Consider the following 23,958-nt stretch of genomic DNA (forward strand, 5'->3'; position numbering starts at 1 on the left):
CTGCCAGATTAATTTGAATTGAATGCATTAGCTTTGTGTAAAAACATCTCTCAGCTTTAGAGAGGAGTTTGGAGCCATTTGACCTCCCTCTCAGCATATGTAAGTGATAATGGCAGGTGAACATGTACTGTACAGTAGCTTCATATTTCTGCCATTAGGATTCATGTCACTTTCTATTTTCGAGAGTTGACTGAGTGTTTACTAGGCTACGCCTCATCCCCCTCTTTCCCATGTACCGTAACCTTGTAACTCAAGATGCTGGTGGCAGTATTGGGTTTGCAGTTCTCTGACCTTTTGTCCTTCTACTTGAAATTGACTGGTTTCATCCTGCAATGGCTCCCGGTTCAGTTACACTGATAACCTTTCATGACATACCTTGTGAACTTCCCAGCAGAAGCAGGAAAGGATCACAGATTACCTCAATTTGAACAGCAGCAATTCAAAGTCAGGTCCCTGCTGGGCTGTGATGGTGCCTGGTCTTTCTGAAATAGCTCTGGATGCCACTAAGGGACTTAACATTTAAGCCTTAAAGTGACTGATCCACAAGTGACCCAGAGATTGAATGAGCGCCTGAGTGGTAGAATTTACATTATGGGCCCCCTTCTCCTGCCTTTATTTATGCAAAATACTTAGGAACCTGTTAAGTACTTCGCCACATAGAGGCAAAAGAACTGAGCCACCTGTAGAATCCGATATAGTACGTTTTACAAGGAAAAGCAATTCCTTACCCAACTATGCTACCATCCACAGTTCACTCATCCTATGATGTCCAAAGAAGGAAACGCCTGGCAAATAGGCAAACTTTTAAATGACTTTGCTGTTTCTGCACAAATAGTCTCCAAGTACAGCAGAAGTTTTATCTGTGTGCCAATTGCTAGATCCGACCGGAATCAAAGCACTGACTGCTAGTGTTTAGTAACCCAGTTCATAGAATTAAAGGATTTGGTAAAAGCTGAACATTTGCAGCCATTTGTTACTAAGGTGCTGAACTTTCTTCTTTACTTTAGATCTCTACACCTCACTTTTCCTTCATCTTCAGATTATTCAATGAAACACAAACCTTGATTGCTCTTAGACATGCTAAGATGCAAAACAGACTTTTTTTTCCTCCAGTATTTTAATGAGTTGCTAATACTCTTCCCAAGCAACATTATTTACTTGTAAACATTTAGCCTCACTTTTAATTCAGCCTCTCTTCAAGGAATTATCATAAATCTATATCCTTTCCACAAACACTTGAAATACAGCCACTACATTCCCTATATGCCATTGCCATATTTCACTGCAAACTGCCTAGTTATTTTAGTGTGGACGCACAGGCAGTGCTTGTACTTATTCACACAGAAGACTCATTTGCTTTGGTAGTATTTGTGAAAGCAACTGCTGACCAGTCTTGTATCTCTTGAGATCACAATATGCTTCTATCCCAAATTGCAGCAGGGGAAGCAGGTTGACAAGAACTTGCTGATTTATGCTAGCACTCCAGCTGAGCAGTCATACCTAAGGTTGTTGCAAGAGGTAACAGACCTTTACATTGAATCCTTGGTTTGTCTGCCTGACCTGCCACTTAACTGGTGGTTAACTGTTAATGCATTTCCCAACAGCGCCCTGAGATAAAGAAACATGCTAAAGGTTTCATAACACATATTTCACTGCAGGTAAATGTCTCCATCAGTTAAAAGTCTATATTTCCCTGTTCACAACAGGGTTATAAAGCACAGCTGATTTTAACGCTTTAGAAAACAGTAGCTAATACAATGTACAAATCCCAAGCCTTTTGCCCACATATACCTCTTTAGAGCTCAAAGTATCATTCTTGATAAGGATGAGAAATGCTGGCCTGGCTCTTACATGTCTGATAAATGCACACAAAACAGCTGAGTGAATTAACAAACCAAGGGCAAAAGGCAAAGATCGTGCATGGGATTAAGGTAGACAACGATCCTCCCTGAAAAAGCTATTTGATGATTTCATTTTGAAAAGGGAATACGACTTTGAAGCCCTACCAGTATTTTCCATAGAGCTGAAAAGTAGGGATGACAGATGTCCCACCAGCTCACTAGCTACAGTCGCAGCAAATATAGTTTCCTTGTCACCACCTACAAATCCCGGGGTATGGCTGCCTTTCCTTCCTCTCCCCCTCCCATTTATCCCTCTATGTCTAATTCTACATTTCCTCACCCCACCTGCTCTGCCAGAGCTCCCAGCTCATCTGCGTGCTTGTCAGCTTCCCTCACGATCAATGCCTCAGAGTCCCTTAGGATCAGTCAGATTTTCCTGAGCTCAACTACTTTAGATATATATAGATAGATATAAAATAAAAGAAGGAAAGAATGTATTTCTCAGATAAGTCCCAGAATGAATATCGCTGCGAGAAAAACTCACATTTGGTCAGGATTTAACTGACACACTCTGCCTATTTTTATTGGCATTTTTCATTGGAGAATTAGATATAACTTTGCTTTCAAAGCTCAAAACAAGGCAAGGAAGTAACAGTGAGAACAAAGCGAAGCACACACACAACATTAACAACACCGGCAGAGGTCGTTCCGTGGACAATCACCTTCTGGTATACAGACCTAAGTTTTGGATCCCACTGCTCTGGCCAGACCAACCTTTCATATGAAGACACTTCATCTGGCGCACAAACACCTACCTACAGCATTAACAGTCACAAAGTCCAATGCTACATACAGAAGCTATTCAAAATAAATCAGTCTCTGCTATTCTAGTGATCACTCCCAAGTTTTACTTCAGGGGAAGTGTAATCATATGAAAGATATTGGTCTAAGATAGCGCATTTCCCATGTCTTCCCTTTCATCAGCAAAGAAATTATGCATCAGTAAGATAATTCAGAAACCATACATCCTTACAGCCATTAAATAAATGTAGCACAATTATGTTTCTTTGGACTGTTAAAAGTCCATGTTCTCAGGGCCCAGAATATTCAACTTTCACAGGCTAAAATATCAACAACCCACTCAGAAGCAATTCCCACCAGATAACTGTGCCACAGGCCTCTTGAGGGCAACGTATTTAAGAAAATGCAGACTAATGAGGATCCAGGAGAAAATCGACAACTTTGTCAATGATGAAAAACTTAACATGAGCCAGCAGAGTGCTCTTGCAGTTCAGAAAGCAAATGGTATCCTGAGCTTCATCAGAAGAGGGGTAGCCAGCAGGGATAAGGAGGTGATTTTCCCTCTCCACTCTGCCCTCGTGAAGCCCCATCTGGAGTACTGTGTCCAGGTCTGGGGTTCTCTATACAAGAAAAACAGGGAGCTGTTAGAGAGAGTTTGGAGGAGAGCCACAAAGATGATCAGAGGGCTGGAGCACCTCCCCTACAGAGGCTGGGGGCTCTGCATGAAGCAAAGTGATTGGAGTTTGATGATCCTTGAGGTCCCTTCCAACCCAAGCTATTCTATGATTCTATGAATCTATCTGCTTGTGGTCACTCCTGGTGTCAGTACATCAAGGTATAACTTCCTGAGAGGAAATCTCATCAGGGCATACAGGACTTGCATGCTGAAACATATTTACCCCCTATTTGGGGATAGGTATCATGCAACTATTTTCATTGTAAGAGTCAGGCATGTACACCTCCTTAAAGCAAAGTGTCAGAAGACCCCTGTCAACCTCAGGACCTTGTTCTGGACTGAATGAGCAAAGACACAGGCTGTTACATCTGCAATTATCAGCAGTATGTTGCCCTCAAGGCATCAGGTCCCAGACTTTTCTTTCCACCCAAGGTACAAACCCAATCTACATAGAGCAGCCTGAGACATGTCCTTGTGGGTGCAAAAAAGTGGAATTTTAAGAAATTTATGTGAGTCTACATTTGGGTAGATTTTCATGGGAACAGCAAAAGTTCTGAGAGGATCCAATGGTTACAGAACAGAGAAACCCAGAAGATTTTTCTTTCTCATGTAGTTGCAAACAACGGAAGGAGATTTTCTAGATAAACCTTCTGGCCTTACAGAGGAAGTTTACTTTAAGATACTATGAAAGCCCTGTGCAGTCATGCTTCCTTCAAAGGTACTTCTGCAGAGCCATCATGCTGAAAATGCCGTTGCTGTGATAGTAACTAAGCAGCATCAGTGTAATCGACCAGTAGATTCACCAACTTCCACACCAAGTGTTTCCTATTTTTAAGAGTTGCTTCTAGGCCCACTGAAATAAATACCCTTCTGCAAAAACCAGGAGGAATACCAGTTGTGACTTAACCCCACTGGTGGCTAAGCACTCTATCCCTCACCTTCCCAGAGGGATAGGGAAGAGAACTATACAGTAGATAATGGCAAGACAAGAGGAAATGATTTTAAGTTGAAAGAGGGAAGACTTGGGTTGGTTGACAGTAGGTAGTTCTTTACAATAAGAGTTCTGAGGTGCTGGAACAGGCTGCCCAGAGAGGTTGTGTATGCCCCATCCCTGGAGGCATTCAAGGCCAGGTTGAATGGGGCCCTGGGCAGCCTGGTCTAGCATTAAATGGAGAGGTTGATGGCCCTTGCCTGCGGCAGGAGGGGTTGCGAGCTTGATTATTCTTGAGGTCTCTTCCAACCCAGGTCATTCTGTAAGAGAGACTTCCCTCAAACTGCTGTAGTAATTAGGAATTAAATATAGCAGATGCTTCACAAAGTGACATGAAAACACATCAAGTACAGTGATAGCAACTTCCTAAAAGACCTTTCTGGCAGGGACCAGGAAGTTTCAGTTCCACCACATAGACAAGTCTATCTGAAAGTTCAGGCTGGAGGGGAAAGTACCCCCTAGAGAAAAAGCTCTCCCACCAGCCTGCTCCTCCCCTCCTTCCCATCACACTGTTAGCTCTTCCAGCCTAGTAATGCCACCAGTGTGTTTGTACAGACAATACAACAAAATCCATTGCAGGTTCACTCCTACAAGCATTACCACTGAACAAACTCTTACTGAATAAAAACGAATGGTAATTGCATTAGAAGCACACTCTATAATTAACAAGAACATACATGCTTGAAATGACAATCAAAGGCCACTAGAGTCACAGGGTACATGGAGGGCAGTTAGTGTGGAGCTTCTTTACAGCTCATTCCCACTTCTGCTAAAGTGTTATATGAACCTACTATGCAATCCTTGGGAGCGAAGCTCTCAGGTACATTTACATCATAAACACACCTGTAACTCAGCTAGAAAGAGAGCTCTTCAGCCTGAATCTGACCTTATTCTAAATTAATCCTTAATGAATGATAGGTTTTCTCTAAGTCTGTAGGGCATTTCTTATTTAGGGAACTTTTTTCCTCAACCTATGAAACCAAAGCATCACTAACAATAACCGAACGCCCTGCCTCCTCCCTGCAGTTAAGTACTAAATCACTAAATCTCTGTAAGTTTTCCTTGTCAACATTTCTGATGGGACTGCTGCCCACAGCGGACAAGCACACACGGTCTGCTGCACTACAGCTACTGTAACGTTATTGTTACGTGGGCAATTTGCCTTTCTCTGTACAGAATTTACCTCCATGCACAGCATCAGCAGAAAACAGTAAGGAGAAAGAAGATGCTTTGTCACCCTTATTATTCAGCCCTGGTCTGGGTGTTATCACAGCAGTCTGCCTGACCAACGCTGCACAGCGAGGGAGAAAACTCCCTCTCACAGAACGTGACTGAGCACAGACACTGGGAAAGGTTATCTTGGGACATGTGGCAGCCTGAAAAACACGTTGCGTCAGCATGGGAAAGGATTGGGCCTTAGCAGAGGGTGTGTAGCAGTATGTTCCCGGGCAGAGAAAAGCTCAAAACCATGGAGTAAGTCACCACTGCCAAGGGGTTGAATGGAGGCTTTGGAAATGCAAAACAGGCTGCTCTAATGAGGACGCTGGCACTTCCCAGAGAGGAGAAAGCAAGGGAGGAGAATGGGAGGGGGAAACATCAACGAGAAAAAGGAAGACTGCACAAATTAAACTGCGGAAGACTTAAGGATGACATTAGAAAGTAATCTGAAACCTCAATCTGACCAAGATAAGCAGTAGAGTCGATCAGGAATTTAGTGGTAGGGTTTCTCATGATAAAATTTAATTAATGTGGAATCTACCGTGCATGTAATTGAAGCGCTGAAGAGTCCTTTACATGGAAAGGGTGAAGCTGAAAACAAAGGCTTTGTGCCCCGAGGAGCGTTATGAATCATACTTGAGCACACAGCTACAAACTCACGGGTAACACAAGGAAACAGGGGCACTAATGACCAGACCTGAGAATCAGAGCCAGATTCCAGTCCTCCAATTCCAGAGGTCCTGCAGGATCAGAGACCACCTTGAAGGATGGTGTGCTTAACCTTTTAGCATTCTGATATGCTGCTATTGCTGATATTTCAGCAGGTGTTACGAACTAAGAGCAAAGTTCTAACAGGAGTGGAAATCTGACAGGGCACGTTTGAAAACTTATTTGGAAAGTTTAGCACAGCACACTAATTGGAGAGAGTAACACTCTCAATAACAAGAGATGTAAAGGAGGATGAAGGAGATGCTAGAAGTGATCCAGCATGCCATCTCAGGAAACAACTTGCCACAAACCAGTGTGCAGAAGGGAAGGTACTACACTTCAAGCGTCAACTAAAAGTTGGTGTAGAATCATTTTTTCCCCCCCAAACAAGCTGTTTTCTGACAAAAGCATTTTCAGAGTAGTTTTTTAACCTTCCCACAACATGCTTCAGGGCAGATGCCAGGTTTTAGCACAAACTCTTCCAAAAGCAGGTGGTAGTCAACTCACCATACAACCATATGTACAAAAACCTTGGTGATGTCCACACGGCTTTACCTGCCTCTGCTACATTCTGACTTAATTTTATTGAAGCGATGTTCGATGGCCACATGGATTTGTATTTATCTTTACATTCACTGTATTTTAGCCATTTCAATAGCCTGTTAGCCATTTAATTCCTTGCCCACCAGACATACAGTGGATGTGGGATCACAAGGCGGAGCTTTATTTTCAACCTACACAACACTGTAATTTTGAGTAACTCACTCAACTTTATACTTGTTTCTTTTTCAGCATGTGCTGAATTTGTGCGTCTATACACATAAATATATAGGTTAATTAAGAAGTCAGCATGTGACAGTAACTCTCAAAAACTCTGCATGGATGGTGCCATAGAAGTACAAGTTGTTACTGTCTGATATGCTTTAAAGCCCCAAAGTTTTAATTGTAAAATGAATTCAAGTGAGAAACTTCTACAAGTCTTATCACACATTTATGCTTCAGCAGCAAGAAAAAGTGATTCTAATTCCACTCAACACTCCTGTACAAAGCAGTATGTGCTTCCAGTGCTGTACATAGAAAACCAGACTTTTCTTCGCAGGGTGAATTGCATTGCAAGAGACTGCCACCCAGTGGTGAGCCAAAGGCTTAGCAGATAAATGAAACTGCAGATGAAAATCGGAAGATCAAGACTGATAAGGATTAAGCTAATAAAAAATTAAGCTTATAAAATTTTTTTGAATGACGCTTAAGATATTTGTTTTTCCAAATGCCACTGCACAAAGGAAACACTTTTATACTGACCATCCAAGTTAGCAAAAGGAGGCCTCTCAGTTAAAAATTTAATAAAGAAACTGCACTTAAACTCTACTCTTAAACAGGTGTTAAGTATTCTAAGCCCCGTTTGCCTCCTTGCACTGATCTGTCTCCACTGACTTCAGTATAGCATACTCTGGGTTTAACCAGGTGTTAGAGAACGCAATAATTAAGGTCACAGGCTTTTTACTGCCTTTTAGAACTTCAGGGGAACTTTTTAATACAGGTAAAATTATTCCTGCTCAGGTCATGATCATTGTATAAATGAGTTAAATCTAGTTTGTTAATCATTTTGTTAAGGAGCAGTGGTTTTAAGCACTCTGTACCTTTAAATAAAAAGTTTGACAGCACATCCCAGCTCTGTTTTTATGAGCTTCCATATTTATTGTGCAGCCTAACGTGTGTGTGGATCTTGATGTTTGTGACAGACTTTTCTTAGTTTATTCCACTGTATACAGACCACATGTAGTCTATGCTCATAAAACATTCGGTAATTGCATGTGTAGGGGAAAAAAAAAAGAAATGGTTATTTGCTAAGAAACCAAAGAACTTTCAGGTTATCCCAGCTGAGGTGTTTTTAAATCCAGCTACAGGAAACAACTGCCTCCTTTTCTTAGAGCTATGATGAAACTTTGGCAGGATACTCAGACGTATCCGGCACCTCCCTTCTACTGATTTAAACAAAAATTATGTACCTGAATTCCACAAGGATCTTGGCTTGACTGCCGTTGATGTCGATTTTGGATACAAGAGCACCTTTGTTGGCTCCCTAGCAAAGTGCTTGGGGATGCAGAAGGATTTGTATTGTTTTCAGGATGAGTCATGCAAGCAGCAGCACAACAGATGGTGTGGGGTGTAGAACAATAAAGACAAAGATACGAGACAGCTAGGAGAGAACTGGAACAGTCAAAAGAACAATCGGAGAATGATCGAGGCTGAAAGGATAAGAGAAAGCAGGAGGTTGAGCTTTGTCACGGATAGCGGGGGCTAATGAAGTGTGGAGTCACTGCTGGGTGAAGTAGCTCAGACAGTGGTCAGCGGGGAAAACTGAAGGACCTGTGGTCAGAGGAAGTAATAGAGGTAACAAAGCAAAGAGTAGCACACAGCTGATGGACAGCCAAGTGATGGATTTGATCACGATAAAAGAGAAAGCACTAGATGAGGAGGAACGAGGAAACGGAATTGCTGAGAAGACTGATAAATTATATCCTTTAGGAGAGAAATAACACCGCTGTTAGAGCAATCAAAAGCAGCAGCGGTGCCCCAAAGTTGGAAGTCTAGAATGACAGCAAAGAAGGAAAAACAAGAGATGGCAGCTGCTGAAAGACAACAGTAGGAATCCCCAGAGAAAGACAAAAAAAGAAGCCTCAGGCCAGCAAAATATGATGAAACACAGTAGTTCTGAGCTGGTGTAATGGCTAATGGTAACAGAGACAGATACACCGGGGTAAAACATGTTAGAAGTTAAATTTCACAGATCAGTGAAGCAAGGTTCTTTAAAGTAAGAACCTGGAGAACCCAGAGTAATTTACAAGTTCATTAGTGTTTTACTGCCGCTCCACCTCAGAGCAGACAGATGCGCAGAGAAAGCTGCATCAGCTAAATACTTCCTAGAAATAATCACAGACTCCATCCACCCACTGACTGTTCTGTTCCAGCACGGCAGCTATTCTGACAGCCGCTTCATTCTAACAGCAGCATAATTTAGGGACAGACTAACATGGAAATCAACTAGGAAATGAAAAGGCCTTAAAAATAGTAAGTCTATATTTTATTGTCCTTACACCAACAACTAACCCATTCTCTGCTTTGGCAGTAGAAGTTAAGTATTTTCTGCTGCCACATGAAAGTCAGATAACTATTTCACCCCCCCCCAGTTTGAAACAAGACCAACAGGATTCTGTTTTATGACTACACTGCAGGGATACAGCTAAAGGACAGACACAGTCATTTACAAAGACCTGCCTGTAACTGTTTTTAAAGATAGAGTGTGCCAGCATTAGGAAGGTCAGAAGTTTCATTCTCACCTCAAAATAATGAAAATGGGCAGCTGCTGGAAGATGCTTCAAAAACAAAACTGACACACAGGATAAATTGCTCCTTTCCCTTTCACACTTAATGTTTTGCCTCATATACTTTATAATCAAAACTTTTGCATGCATCTCAGTACGATATCATATGGCTGCACAAATAACAAATGCTCCTATTCAACCTGTGGTCCAGGATGACTTACTCAAAGGAACACCACATTTTACCAGCTATATTGCACATTTAGCTTTGCTATTTCATAGAATTGCTCAGGTTGGAAAAGACCTTAAAGATCATCGAGTCCAATTGCAACCTAACCTATTCACTCTTGTTTCAAGTGCAAAATAAGCCAGCTTATTCATTTTAGGGCACTATTTGAGTTGTCAAGATCATATGCTATCACTATGCTACATCCTTATTCTGACCTTCAGCAGTCTCTTCAGTTTTATGATGTATGCTAATGTAATAAGGACTGCCCGTTCTATCCAGGTCACTGGGTACAGGATAGATCTAACCAAGAGACAAAAAACTTCCACTCTGATAAAAGGATGTGAACTAATCAGTAAATAATATCTAAACACGGTTTTCAGAGTACTTCTGCACCTAGCCTACAGTTGTTTCAGTTAGACCAAACTTCCATAACATGCAAGACAGCTTCAAAAGCCACAGCATAAAAAACATCTGCTTTTCTTCTGCCTAAAGGGCCCAAACCTCTCATTATTCTCAAAAGAATTCAAGTTGGCTAATTACCTTTTTACCACTTCCTTCCAGTTGTTCAACATAATATTCTCACCTCCTAAAGCTTTATCTTAGACTGAAGTGGTTTCCGGGTTTATTATTCCACATCCCTCACACCCTCCACCTGCATCTGAAGACAGATGAGGTACTGGAAGGTTAAATATGGAGAATATATTATCTATCATCCAGGAGCTGTCAGAAAGTTACAAGTTCCAAAATTGTTTCAGTCTGTTTACTAAGGAATTCAGAAAGCGTTTCCCCTTTAAGTTTTACCCTAGAGCATCCCTGTCAGCTGCTGAGCACATACAATTACCACCACCAATAAAGGCATCTGAGTTCCCACCTCAGCAGTGAGCTTTGCAGTGAAAACTGATACAAAAGGGAAGTTCCTAATGCCAGCCTTGTGCATTCATAAGTCAGCAGATGATACCACGTTGATTTGATTTATTTGCAGCAAAACACCACTTCTTGCACTCCATAGGTATAACAACCAAAGAGCTTTGACATTTATAGAATCTATATGGTAGTTATGTGATGTAAGTGAAACTTTATCTTGTATCCAAAAGACACTCGGAATTGAACCGATACTGTTAAACAGCAGCTTAGCAAGTCACTTAATAGATTCAAGATAGACGCAGCACCTCACTTCCATACCACCAGTTAAAACACGGTGCAATTCACGCCTGCCTCCCATTATAGTGCCACAGCTGTTGTTCTTACAAAACAAAGAAGAAAGAAAAGCTCATGGTCTTAGTTCCCAGCTGGTAGGTATCCAGTCAAACAAAAAGGACACCAGCATCATTAGCTTTCACCCAGGAAATGCCTCAGGGCACTGCAAATTGTTACAGAACTGTGTTCTTCTGAGGTTCTTGCAGTCATTTCAATTCATTCATTTTCTGCAATTGTTTCAAACCTCACACTCTGGAAGAAAAATATTCTAAAGCAACCAATAAACTGAAAAGCAGGAACTAGAAAATCTAATGGTAAGTCAGATCTAACACAGCAACTCTTCAAGGTAAAACACGACCATCACAGTCACAGAAATCATTTATTTCACAGCCATCACAACATTGCAGGAAAGTTTCTTTTGTATGCAGCATTCCCAAGAACATCAGAAAATGAAGCGAGATTTGCATCTTCCCCATGATCAAATTTACTCCCTCTGTTGGGAGCAGTAGCAGCAAGTTATGACTGCTTCAGTTACTAGTACCTAGTGCTTCCTAATTAATACGTTAAGAAAACATGTATATGAAGTAGGTAACTAGAACAAGCAGCCAACATCAAAAGAAGATGAGGCAGTTTCAGTCTCCTACACAAGATTCCATTAAGCACAACAAATTCAGAATCAAAACAGTGTGAGTTCAAAATACACCACTTCAGTCTAAGAAAGATTTCCATTTTATTTCAGACATCATGGACCACTTTGCACCAAAAAATAAGCTTATCTAAAGAAAGTATTACACATTTTAATTAACAATTACACATTTTTTTCTAGTTTATAATCAGACTTAACAAAATGCCATAATTATTCTTTACCAGCAAAGGTATTTATCAGCATCCCCTCAAAATGGCTGAAACATCACACTCCTGCTGTAAGGATGGGAGGCAACAGATAGAACCACTTTAAACCACTTCCAGACCACCCAAGAAAGGCAGCAGTCACAATCCAGTAACAAAGAAGGAATTACTTACCCCTTTCTAAGGATCAGGGCTCACCAAACACTCCAAAGGAGGTGATCTCCAAGTAGAGATGCTTCCCTTGCAGCTGCCAGCCCTTAAATGAGGTTAGGGAGAAGTGGACCCGAAGTGGGGGGTGGTGTCACACAGGTGAATTGCTTCCACCTGTGCTCCCAGGGCTGGCTACACCCCTTCACCAGGTGCTCAATCACTGGTTCAGGCCATGACCTAACAGTTCCCATACACCTGCTAAAAATGGCTTCAGTGGTACAGACCTTCCAATCATGCTACTGTTCCATGATTTGCAGGAGTCCAGAACACCTGGCCTTTTTTGTTGTTGTTTAAATCAGTTATTTTATTAAGAGTTCACTTATGTGTGTGCTCACTTTCAAAAGCTACAAAGGTTATAAATACCATAACTATACCAATGAGGCATCACTGCTCCAAGATTAACCTGAAGCCTACGGAGGTGCCAAAGGTTCAGTATTTTCTCCCGCAGGTCAGAAAATTAAGACCTCTTGCTTTCAGTCTGACTCTTCTCTGTTACTTGGAAATAGCCCAAACAGCTGTTTTTAATCAAGGAAAAATGTGTTCCTGTATGCTCTGCTTTATCACAGTGTTTCAACTCTAATCTCTCACACCACGATCAAGTTCCACTCACGCTAGTTGAGAGCACCAAACGCAGATGGGAATTATCAGTAACTAAAGGTTTCTTTCTGACTCTTTTTAACTACACAAAAGCCCTACAGGCCACTTGCTGCTGCCTGTAAAGAACAGCAGGCATTTACACAAAATATCAGCCTTTCTCTCTTTGATAATACAACTTGCACACTGTACAGCAATACGTTTCCTTGCAGTTGATGTGAAAGTATCATGCAGAAATTCTTCTGTATGTGACCATGAAGCCCCCAGCCCAAATCCTAAATAAACCAATCTCCAGCCACATGTACTGAAATACTCCTACCTAGCACACACCTGAATCCTGGGTGGTCTATCTTACTTCTGCTCTGCATTCTGTTTCCTGGTTCACTCTCTACCTCTGCTTCAGCATAGGATCTGAGCAGACCTAGGTTCAAATCCTGTGATCAAGGAAACACAGATTGTTTAACCTTGTTTGTTGGGAGATGGTCATTGTCTTAGTCTTATTTTCCTAAAACCACATACTCAGAAATCCTATTTGTTCCACAGACCATAAGCATTCAACTACATAATGAAAAACATTGTTTAAGTGCATGCTCGTTTAGACTTGGCAGCAAATCCAGAGGCTGAAGTTGAACAGCAATGGGAAAAGTACCAAGCAAGAGGGAGATCAGAATAACTGTAGTCAGTGATATGTCTATCTTGTTCAACTTCCCTCAGATGTATTATATATCATTACTTATTTAGTCATATCAAATCCCTCCTCTTGAAAGTAAGCATGTCACACCAAAATCTGAGACCACAAGATAACCACTCTGAAAGGAACAGAACTCTGTAGTTATTAACCTCATAGACCAGCTTCAGCGACCCTAAATCTTAATAAAACACACATAGGATTAACAAACACAGGAGTTATTGCATGTAAGAATGAGGGAATGGAAACTTAATGTATGTAAGAGTGAGGGAATATTCTGAGGGTAAATGCTTAACAACTGGCTCTGAAACCCATCTCCACAGATATCCATACAACTAAGGGAACAAAAACATCTCGGTGACATTTACCATGCAGATAAAAAGTGCCTTAAACGCAAGTGGATCACAGAAAAAAAACATTTCTATCAGGTTAGAGGGATCCTTCCTACCCCCAAACACATTTTAATGAAGCATGATGGCAACATTCAGTCTATTAAATGAGGACAAAACAAGTGGGAGGCTTACCTCTCATACAAGAAAGCAGCAGCTTTTCTTTAAGTAAATTAACTTGATTAGTGATAACATCGTATCATTTAGATTCAGGACAAGTGCACAGAAAATATGAGGTCTCTTGTCCTTGATACTGATAAAAAACACGCTACCCAGCTATGGAAAATAAAGCAGAAATTATGCATTCATGGTACAGTAAAGCATGTCAAGCCTGGATGCAGAATATGAGATGCATAGTCAAGAACAAGGTTCCAGAAAACAGATAAAATTCAAATAACTTCATAGAAAATAAGTTTTATTTGGCTTCTTTCATACACTTCTTTAAAAACAAAAGCACATTCATACAGTTTGCCTCTCCCACTGAACATCTGGAATCGCTCGTACAGAGCCATTAATAAGGCAAAAGGTACCTTTGAAATCATTTCAGACACACTGCATTTGGACTGTAAAGCATCCAAAGTCATTTATTTTCAGATTTTAACTTGGAAACAAATGTTTCAGGTGTTTCTTGTCCAATTCACACAATTCTCCCACATGGGGAAGAGGGAACAGACCTTGCAAGACAGAACTGTAAAACCAATGGGCACTACTCATTTCAAGGCAGAGCTAAAGACAGCTTCTCTGTTTCACTGGAAATCAAAAAACAAAACCAACACAACTACGTGACTTTCTCCTTTCAAAAGCTCTAGAACAGAAATGATTAAATGCTGTTTTGAAATGACAAATGAGCCATTGGTAATGAAAGACTGGTTGCAGAGGGCACTCTCTTCAGATGCTTCTTGCGTTCAGGTCTGTTTCCTGTTGGTAGTGACTATGGAACTTGTTTCTTGCTGCTGCTTCTTAACACTTCAGGAAGAGGAGTAAATGCACCTTGGGTTTTCATACATCACAAGAGGTATTAACCCATCAAGTAGCCTCTACGGAATAAAATTAAGTTAGGAAAAAAGTTAGCAATCAAAGGCAGGACTTCCTCAAAAAGCAAGGGACTGATAGTATGGAAACAAACAGCCCAGCTTGCCAAAACACTCTTCACATGAAAGCCATTTTAAACAGTACATCATGCACAGGGTGCACACCAGCCCACTTACGTGCACTTTCCTTCCTCACTTCATTTCTTTACTGAATCCTGAAAATGCATCAGACTGCTCTCAATCCAGCTCCAGCAATTGTTTGGAATTTCTGAAGCCCTTTTGAACCTTTCGAAAGCTGCTTTATTTGTACCCCCTACACAAACTGCCAGTGTTAAAATATTCTGTAGATCTTGACATCCCCTGATACTGAACACAATTCTGGGCTCTTTTCAACCTCTCTGAAGCCTTGTTTCTTTAAAGATTTATACAAAAACAACTGTCACAACATATATCATCAATGAAACAAGAAAAATACATAGCAGGTTGTAATCCAGCAACCAAGGAACTCAACACATCTGCATTATGAAGCACATTTTCTTAATACACATACAGATAAACATAAATATTTAAGAAAGGAATGATAACATTACAGTCAGCACCTCACAGAGCAACTCCAGAAATTAATTACTGGTACCTCTTAAACTCCTGGTTTCAGCTATTCTAAATAAAATTGAATATTGATGTATCAAAATGTAACGTATGCTGTTTTAATGTTATATTCATTTATATATTCATATATATAATGTTATATTCATTCATACTGTGTTCTCTGCAGCAACACAGTAAAATAAACCCAAAAAGCCTGCAACAACTCTACTTCAGGTCTGCCTTGGATGCTTCTGAAAACCCATTACACTGCAGTCAGTATCTTTAGTTGCAACCTTTCACATACCTTCTTGGCATAAACGATTCATTTGCCATATTCAGTCTAAGTGAAAATTAACTCATACTCAGTGACCCTATCATCTGACTTACCAGAATCTGTCACCTCTTTTTGAACCACAGCACAAACTTAGAGCAGCTGGGCCCAAAGGTTTCCCACTTTGTCTGCTTCAAAAAAGCACTGAAGCAATTTATAGCCAAGGTCCAGATGTTTAGAACACCTGGTTTTATTTCCTGCTACCTTGATATCTACTATTGGCACCGAAGAAGAGAAGAGAAGCTGAGAGAGTATTAAGCCACTTACGGTAACTTCATCCTCATGAAAACTCTGGCCATGAAGAAGCTCAAAAGCACGCTGACAAATCCAATGAAGAGCAGGAGAAACCTATTCAGCTTGGGGATATTTGGTGCATTAGATCGATCCAAAATGATGAATCCTAAACCACCCATGGTGAACAGGAAGCTAGATGCGAGCCCTTCCATAATATATTGTCCATTTACTCTACAGGAGAAGAAAAGAGAGGCGAAAAGGTAGGATGTTAGAAGTTAGGAAAAGCTTACGTTTAAAATAACTATTTGTATTTCAAAATGCAGCTACTCAACCTGTTTTGGCAGCCGTACACAAGAACATTAACTTTGCCAGGTGACTTCCTACAGTGTTAATTCAGAAAATTTACATTACACAACTACATTGAAACTTTTAAATTTATCTCCTCCACTGACAGCCTGCAAAGCAACCAGTCAAGCACACGATATACAGTAGTGTATATTACTGGATACCATGCAAGCTCATCAGCTTACAGAAATATCCACTCCAAAAGTAGCACCAGCTTTCACAGATGACTCCAGGTACAGAGCTGTGGCCAACAAGCTCTTTAAGTCTTATTTCCACCACGATGTTTATGCAGTTGTGACCTATATAATGAATGTCTCCAGAGCTTCTGGACTTGCCCCCATTGTGGGGTCCACGCTCCATTCACCCCCATGGAGAGGGTCTGCCATGAGAACGAGTGTCGGACAGAAGCCCCCCAAGAAGAGGAGCCCCACAGCTGCCCCCCAACTTCGGCCCTACAACGCCCCTATCACTGTGATGTGTGTAATGGGCATTTCTGCTTCACCCCCATTGAGATCCTGCGGCATCGATGGCAGCATCGGTGATGGGAGAAACCCTATAGGGGATATGGGGGGCCCTATATGGGATATAGGGGGGGATATGGGGGGAATAGGGGAAATAAAGGGGTTTTTTGGGAGGGAAAAGTGTAAATAAAGGGGTTTTTATGGGGTTTATGGGGTTTTTATGGGGTTTTATGGGGTTTTATGGGGTTTTATGGGGTATTTATGGGGTTTTATGGGGTTTTATGGGGTTTTTTCAGGCTCTGGAAGTATTGCAGTCAGTCGAAGAAGCCCCGGAAGTTGTGGGTCTCGTCGGGGTTGAGAGCAGCCTGAACAAACCCCATTCTGAGTTCACATGAAAGCACACCTGCAGGTTCCAGCACAAGACAGAAAAAAGCTCTGCAGGCAGGAGCTGCTAAGTTTAGATTTGCAAACCAAAGGCTAGATTTCAGCCAGGCCCAGCCTTTCAAGAGAGCTAAAGGCAAGCTGCCTCAGCTCCATAAGCTTCTTCATACGTGTTTGTAGGGTGCTGTTCCCACCTGTAGGCCAAGAAGGCAACCGGCCTCTGATGCCCGTGTTCATCCGTCATCGACCCCACGCTGGGGGGCTCCACGATCACATCGTAGATAATTCCTGCGAGGAAACAAACACACAAACACACACATACACACAGTGTCAGCGTGGGGTCTCGAGCTCAGAGCGGACAGGGCTCCATGCAGGCGGGTACCTCCGGTGATGAGGAAGTACGACACCACCACCAGCGCGTAGACCGTCATGGCCGAGGGCATGTGCACCCATCCCGGCCGCTTCAGCTTGATGTTGGGGCACTCGAGCACGGCGAAGGGCAGCCGGAACAGCGTCTCCATGGCGGCGGATCCGACACAGCCACGGTCTCGCGCCGCCGGGCGCTTCGCTCACACGAAGGCGGAAACGGAAACACAGCCGGGTCCTGGCAGGGGGAAGTAAGGAAAGAATAATAAAGATAAAGCCAACAAAATCACCCCAAAGCGACGAGAGCTCTGTAACGCGAGATATGCTCTGCTGGCACTTTTGATGTGAAAAAAGCATCCAGAAGCTCAAGAAGCTCCTCAGAGAGTAACGATATGCTTTACCCACCTGGCAGGGCCTCGCAGCCCTGACGTGTCGCTGCCGGGGTCCTCCCGGCGGGACAGGCCGCCAGGGGGCAGCAGCGATCCGACACTCGGCTGGGCATGAGCAAGGGTTCACAGCCTTAAATAAATAGACGTGTATGACGTTTGCAGTTCTGCCTCTAGTATCCTCTCCCTCCAGCCTTCCATCTTTCAGAGCACTACGGCTGCCCTACTTAAAGCACAGTTCCTGCTAGCGCAGGAAGGTAGCAACTAATACAATTTTAACCTTGTCAACTAACTATAGTAACAGCGCCTCAAAACGTCAGCACATTGAATGGCAGCGTTTAAAGCAGCCTCTATCGAGCTTTTCAGCACAGCTTGATGAGACACAGAGGCCTCACACAGCAACACGACTTACTGCAACACTGATCCTCTTTATTATCCTAATGACTCGAGGCACTGAAGTATTGGGGCACAGCAGGCTCTGCCCTGTGCACTGTTGGTGTGTGCAGGATTGTGGCCACCTCCGTCACTCAAAGGCAGCATCAACCAAGTGTTGTGGGCTTGCAGGCAGCTGATCCCAACGTTCCTGGGGTCTGCATTCAAATATTCCACCACATTTCTTACTGCCACTCTTAAATCCAGTTCTAGGAGCTATTAGGGGTCTGTTCATCTGGAGCTCTGCTTGTACGGTGCCTGCAGCTGCCAATCCATGAAGCCCCGAGCACAACAGCTGGAGCTTTCCTCCAAATCCAAATGTAGCTGTATCCAATGGTCTGGCAGACAGCACCAGCTTCAAGGCAGATGATCCCCCTCCACCCTCAGATTCAAATAGCAGCAAACTGCAGAACATACTACAAAGAAACCTCAAACTACCTTAAGCTTACCCTAGCTTATTTGCTCTTCACCTGGCACTGTCTTCTGTGTTTGCTTTTCTGTTTTACACGTCTTCCATTCATTTCACGTGCAGCTGCTGCCATGAGAATAGGGCTGTTCAGTTACTCTGTCTCAGGATTTTAAGACAGAGCCGGGAGCCCTGTTCAACCAGGCCTGCTTTGCTCTCAAGGCTGTACACAGTACTGTAATGGCCTCTGTTGCATCAGAATCCATTTCTGCCTTTACCAAGCTGTGAGAAGCTCTAATCAGCTTTTGTTGGCACGCTGAAAGAAAAGACACCAGGAAAGTGGAACTTTCATTTATTGGGCAGAAAATACAAATACATTTACTTTGACTTCTGGCTCTGTGCTTGTGCCTTCAACACTTTCACAACGATCTTCTGCTCCTCAATAAGGAAAGCTCTCTTGATTCTGGAAAGGAAACACAACAACATCAGGACGTGCATCTGATCAACTGAGTGCTCAGTCACACAGAATCATAGAATTACCCAGGTTGGAAAAGACCTTGAAGATCATCAAGTCCAACCGCAGCCTAACCAGTCCCCTAACTCTAAAAACCCTCCACTAAATCATACCCCTGAGTAATGTTCTATGTGTGGTGTTAGCTCCACATTACTTTAAAAGAAGTTGGCAATGTTCTTGCCAGCCAGCACCAAAAGACAGGAGCAAGAGCAGCTCATGTAGAGGTCTGGGGAAAAAAACCTTGTTTGTTTGCAAATGTAGGGTTAGTGCCTTCTGGGCAGATTAAGGCAATGCTTGATGGCTTCACTAACCTAAGTGGAAAAATAAAGCTGAAATCCTCACTGGCAAACTAATTACACATTATAATTGGTGAGACCAGCTGGTCAGTTCTCTCCCTCAGAAAAATGACATGAGTCCAGTCAGCAAAACAGCTCTGCCAGGATTAGAGCTTCTTCATCCACAAACAAACACTGGCAGGTCAAGTCATGCCTGAACACAATCACTTCTGGAAGGCAAACAGGCCCAGCATGTAGATGGTGGTAGTCCTCACACATCAATAGTGTGTTTGATGAGTTTGATTTAAAAGCAAGAGCAGCCTACCAGCAATGCTTTGACAAAGCACAAAGAGCTGCCAGTTGCAAGGAAGGAGGTGTATTTTTAGGCCAAGACGTGCTCATCTATTAAAAACAAACTCTCAAGCTCACACTGTTTGGGAAACACTTAAACTGCCACTTAACACTGAAAAGTTATGCTAAAGATGTGCAGCTGTAACAACCTGTCTTCAGCAGCACCTAATGTGATGTAGCTTAGAACTCACAGAAGAGGAAAAAAAAAGAGGCTGGCAACATTTGCACTACAGATGAAAAACTGGCATTACGCTGCTGACTCCAGAGATCTGCTTTGATTACCATTCACAGAGATGACATGTTGTTTGTAATACAGATTTATCAAGGAAGTATCCAGACACGTAGCTGTTACACAATAAAACTTCATTAAGGGATGCCTAGCAAAAGTCATCTTAAAGCTTAACCACATTAAGTTGCTTAAGATGCTGAAAATTCCATCAGTGAGTCCCAAAAAATCAGAAAGACGTCAAAAATCAAAATGATCTTTCACTAATATCTTTGCATACAACAAAGCAGAAGAACACGGGACAACAGAAGAACAAATATCTTTACTCAGTACAAAAAAACAGAATGATATTTAACACCTAAGCATCAGTATAGTAGGAAACCACAAAGAACAAACTCTCTGTAGGAGTTTCACACACAGGAACCAGCTCAAATCCCAAAGAAAACACTGCACATCTTGCCACCTCGTGCTCACCCCTCCATTCTATGACAGTGTCAGAAGAGCCTTCAAAATGTTTGGCCCACGCTACGCAGATACAGTACAAAAACTAGAAGTTCTTTACTAGGAGAGTGGAACAGGCTGCCCAGGGAGGTTGTGGATGCCCCATCCTTGGAGGTGTTCAAGACCAGGTTGGACGGGGCCCTGGGCAACCTGATCTAGTAAAGGTGTATGTTGGTGGCCCTGCCAGGCAGGGGGGTTGGAACTACATGATCCTTGAGGTCCCTTCCAACCCGGGTCATTCTGTGATTCTGTGTGTAATTCAAAACTCACATGAAGTCACCTCAACATTAGAGTTAAGTTTGCTGTAGGCTCACCTGTCACGGACACACTTAGCACACATGGAACCACCATAGGCTCTGCTGACATGCTTCTTTGTCTTTGACAGCCTCTTAAGAACTTTAGGACGCACAGCGCGCACCTGTAAGAAGCAAAAATCAGAAGTATATAATAAGAGAGCACTTCCTAATTCAGGTAACAGCTGTATTATGAAAATATACTCAGATAGTTTGTTCTCAGAAAGCAGCAAAATCTTAAGCTGACTACTGAACAGGCAGGAAAAGTGACATACATACACATGCTGTATGCATGCTGCTTGCAGCATCCCAAAGCTGATTTTTTTCACTAAACAGCTTTTGAAATACATTCAGAATTATTAAAATTGCTTATTAAATAGATCATCTTCACAAGGCTAGAAACAGGCTGAAAATAAGTCAAGCATTCCAATCTGCCATCAAAAGCAACAGCATTAAATCAGGAATAAAGTTTGGGAATGAAATAGCACATGAGGCTTGTGTTTTGTGTAAAGCCGCCTAGTAGATCCAGTTCTAACCTCCAGCCCTGCTACAGACTCATCTAGATCTAACTTGAAACAACTGCAGCCAGTTAACAGTGAACTCCCACAAGTTCAGCTAATAGCAGTGAGATCACAAGCATTAAAAAAGCACTCGTTCCTTAAGCTTCCAAACTGTTTTACCAGCTCCACCTTACAATACTCAAATGGGATCATTTAAACAGAAGGCTGTCCTTGAACTCGTGAGGAAACAGACACCCAACAGGAATCGGATCTTAACATTTAAAACATAAATAAAACAAAACCAGGAGTTACTATCAAACTCTCATGCCAGCAGCCCTGAGACTTACACCACGAAGTCGTCCTGGGCACACACCGCATGCTGACTTCGGTGCCTTCCCTACTTTCTTGGTGTAGAGGTAAACAATCCTGTTTCCAGGTGTTCGGGACCTAAATGGCAGAAAAACAGTGAATGGAACAACCAAACTGTGAGCTTCATTTTCTTCACCAAAAATTTCCTAGCAACTGTGGCTTACTTACAGCCTGGTCTTGTTGGAAGCTGTGTTGTAGGATAACCTACGGCGGTAGGTCAGGCGCTGAACCATTTTTCACACCTAAATTAGGCAAAAAACAAAGCAGCAATGGATTAAGAGCTCCATTTCCAAATGGGAAGTTCACAGATCACAGCTTCACCTGCACTGAACGACTGAGCCTGAAAGCTGCGCTCAACATGGCGCACAATTCCCCCCTCTCAAGTGAGGGCTGCTGTAGCCGTGCCGCTCCACACCCCGTTCCGTGCCTGCTCCTGGCCCAGCACAACAGGACACCCCGCCACCCGACAACATGACGCCGCCCCGACGGCGGCTGCCGGCCCTAGGGCAGCTCTGCAGCCTGCAGGCCGCTGAGGGCTGGGACCGCCCTGTTTCTCCGCCCGCCCGAAACGCGGTCAGCGCAGCCCCAGCCCGTCGCCACAGCCACCCGCAGAGCCGCCCTCAGAGCTGGCCGGGCCGTGGATGGAGGCGGATGGACGCCGATAGGCGATAGCGGCCCGCAGTCCATAGCCGCCATACCTGGCGCCGCCGGATCCGGAAGAGGAAGCGGAAGCGTCCGGATGGAAGTTGAAATAGCAGCGCACCGGAACCCGGAAGGAATAGGGGAGAGTCAGTATGGGTGCCGCCATGCTGTATGGCGGTGGGGCTGCAAGGGCGCCGCCATGTTGTAGGACTATGGGGCGGGTAGTGTGGGAGGGACTGGATACGGCCAGAGCATTGGGGCGCCGGCCACACTGCCCATATTCGCCTTGTATATACTGGGAGCAGCGCTTCTCTTCCCTCTTCTGCTTTGAAGGACACACAGCTTTTGGCAGCAGGGAGCTGTAGCCCCACAGGACTGGCCCCAAAGGTCATGCACCTGCAATACATGGCAGCTATGTGCTGCTCTCCAGATATAGCCAGAGAGCTGCACATAAAACATGCAGGGCTGGACACCTTCATTAGCTGCCTCAGCGTTGCTTTTGGAGAGCAGCACACGCTCGGAACCCTTTGATGTGTGCTGCTGCTGCTGCCCTTATTTATGGATTCATAGCTGGCAGTTCACTGTGCTGCATCCTCCCTGTTTTCGATCTGTGATTATTATCATTTATTTATTTTTGGTAATTATTGACTCTTTTTAAGTGCAAATTATGGACACCGGGATTTTTCTAATTCACTAAGGAAGAGGAAATATGTATGAACTAGATTTGAGGGTATACTTAAAATTGGAGTGTATTTCAGACAACAAGTACATTTCAGAGCAATTAGAGTCTTTAATATGATCTTTCTAAGCCCTGAGCCCTGAGGGGAATAAGAAAGCCAATTAAATTACATTAAATAATCGTGACTACATAGAAAATTGGAACAGAATCCAATTGTTAAAAGAACAACACTATTAAACGATGATGGTACAGTTTAGTTGAGATGTTGCAAGTGCAACAGGTTACCATTTTATTATTGAACAGCACTATTGATATTTTTGGAGCTTACCCAACTGGGGCTCTGAACTCGACCAGTGTGAATTTAGAAGCTGGCACTTCAATGCCAGCAGCTCACTGCCAGTGATGCTCTGCCCTACTTTTTCAATCATTCTCATTTTCTTTCATAAGAGGAACAGGGCTGTCAGGAAAGGCACTTGTGAGAGCATCTCGAAATGTTAGTTTTATAACAACTGGTTTAGTGCAATGTAGGGTGGGGATAATATTTGAAGGGGGAGCATGGGGCTCTCCTATGTTCTCTGCTATTCCTACTTCTCCATAGGACCAAACTGCCTCTTTGGGGAGCAGGTCTTTCCATGTCCAGCTCTTTTCATTGCCTCCTCTTGCACCTTCATCTTTCCCTGAATATAAGGGAGATGATGAAATAGCAAATTCACAGCCTACCATCTTGGAAATGAACCAAAGCATTTTTTCCCTGCTAGGAAAGTGGAAGCGTAGGCCTGTGGATACAGCCTTTTCCCTTAAGAAAGCATAACGTTTCCAGGGTGTATTTGCTTATTTTCAGTGTGAAACCAGAAAACACTTTTCTGCCAAAGATGACTGAAAAGATAACCATCTCTGGTGGCAGATTAGCAATGTGTAGCATTTGCACGGGCC

The 23,958-nt window shown here is 42.9% G+C and overlaps 2 protein-coding genes across 2 annotated transcripts; both read right to left on the reverse strand.

Annotated features, from left to right (window-relative positions):
* Window positions 1–14,112: 14,112 nt before the first annotated feature.
* OSTC (oligosaccharyltransferase complex non-catalytic subunit) lies at window positions 14,113–17,684 on the reverse strand. The gene is made up of 4 exons (XM_015861362.2): window positions 17,468–17,684; window positions 17,280–17,373; window positions 15,932–16,129; window positions 14,113–14,751 (listed from the first exon to the last, which is right to left on the reverse strand). Exons 1-4 carry the CDS (start codon window positions 17,604–17,606, stop codon window positions 14,733–14,735), a joined length of 450 nt encoding a protein of 149 aa, XP_015716848.1. The 5' UTR covers window positions 17,607–17,684; the 3' UTR covers window positions 14,113–14,732.
* A 1,326-nt stretch (window positions 17,685–19,010) lies between these two features.
* RPL34 (ribosomal protein L34) lies at window positions 19,011–22,463 on the reverse strand. Its single transcript, XM_015861363.2, has 5 exons — window positions 22,403–22,463; window positions 21,873–21,946; window positions 21,683–21,782; window positions 20,857–20,960; window positions 19,011–19,138 (listed from the first exon to the last, which is right to left on the reverse strand). The coding sequence occupies exons 2-5, from the start codon at window positions 21,935–21,937 to the stop codon at window positions 19,054–19,056; spliced, it is 354 nt and encodes a 117-aa protein (XP_015716849.1). The 5' UTR covers window positions 21,938–21,946; window positions 22,403–22,463; the 3' UTR covers window positions 19,011–19,053.
* Window positions 22,464–23,958: the final 1,495 nt, after the last annotated feature.

This window comes from Coturnix japonica, chromosome 4, assembly GCF_001577835.2.
Source record: "Coturnix japonica isolate 7356 chromosome 4, Coturnix japonica 2.1, whole genome shotgun sequence".
NCBI lineage: Eukaryota > Metazoa > Chordata > Aves > Galliformes > Phasianidae > Coturnix > Coturnix japonica.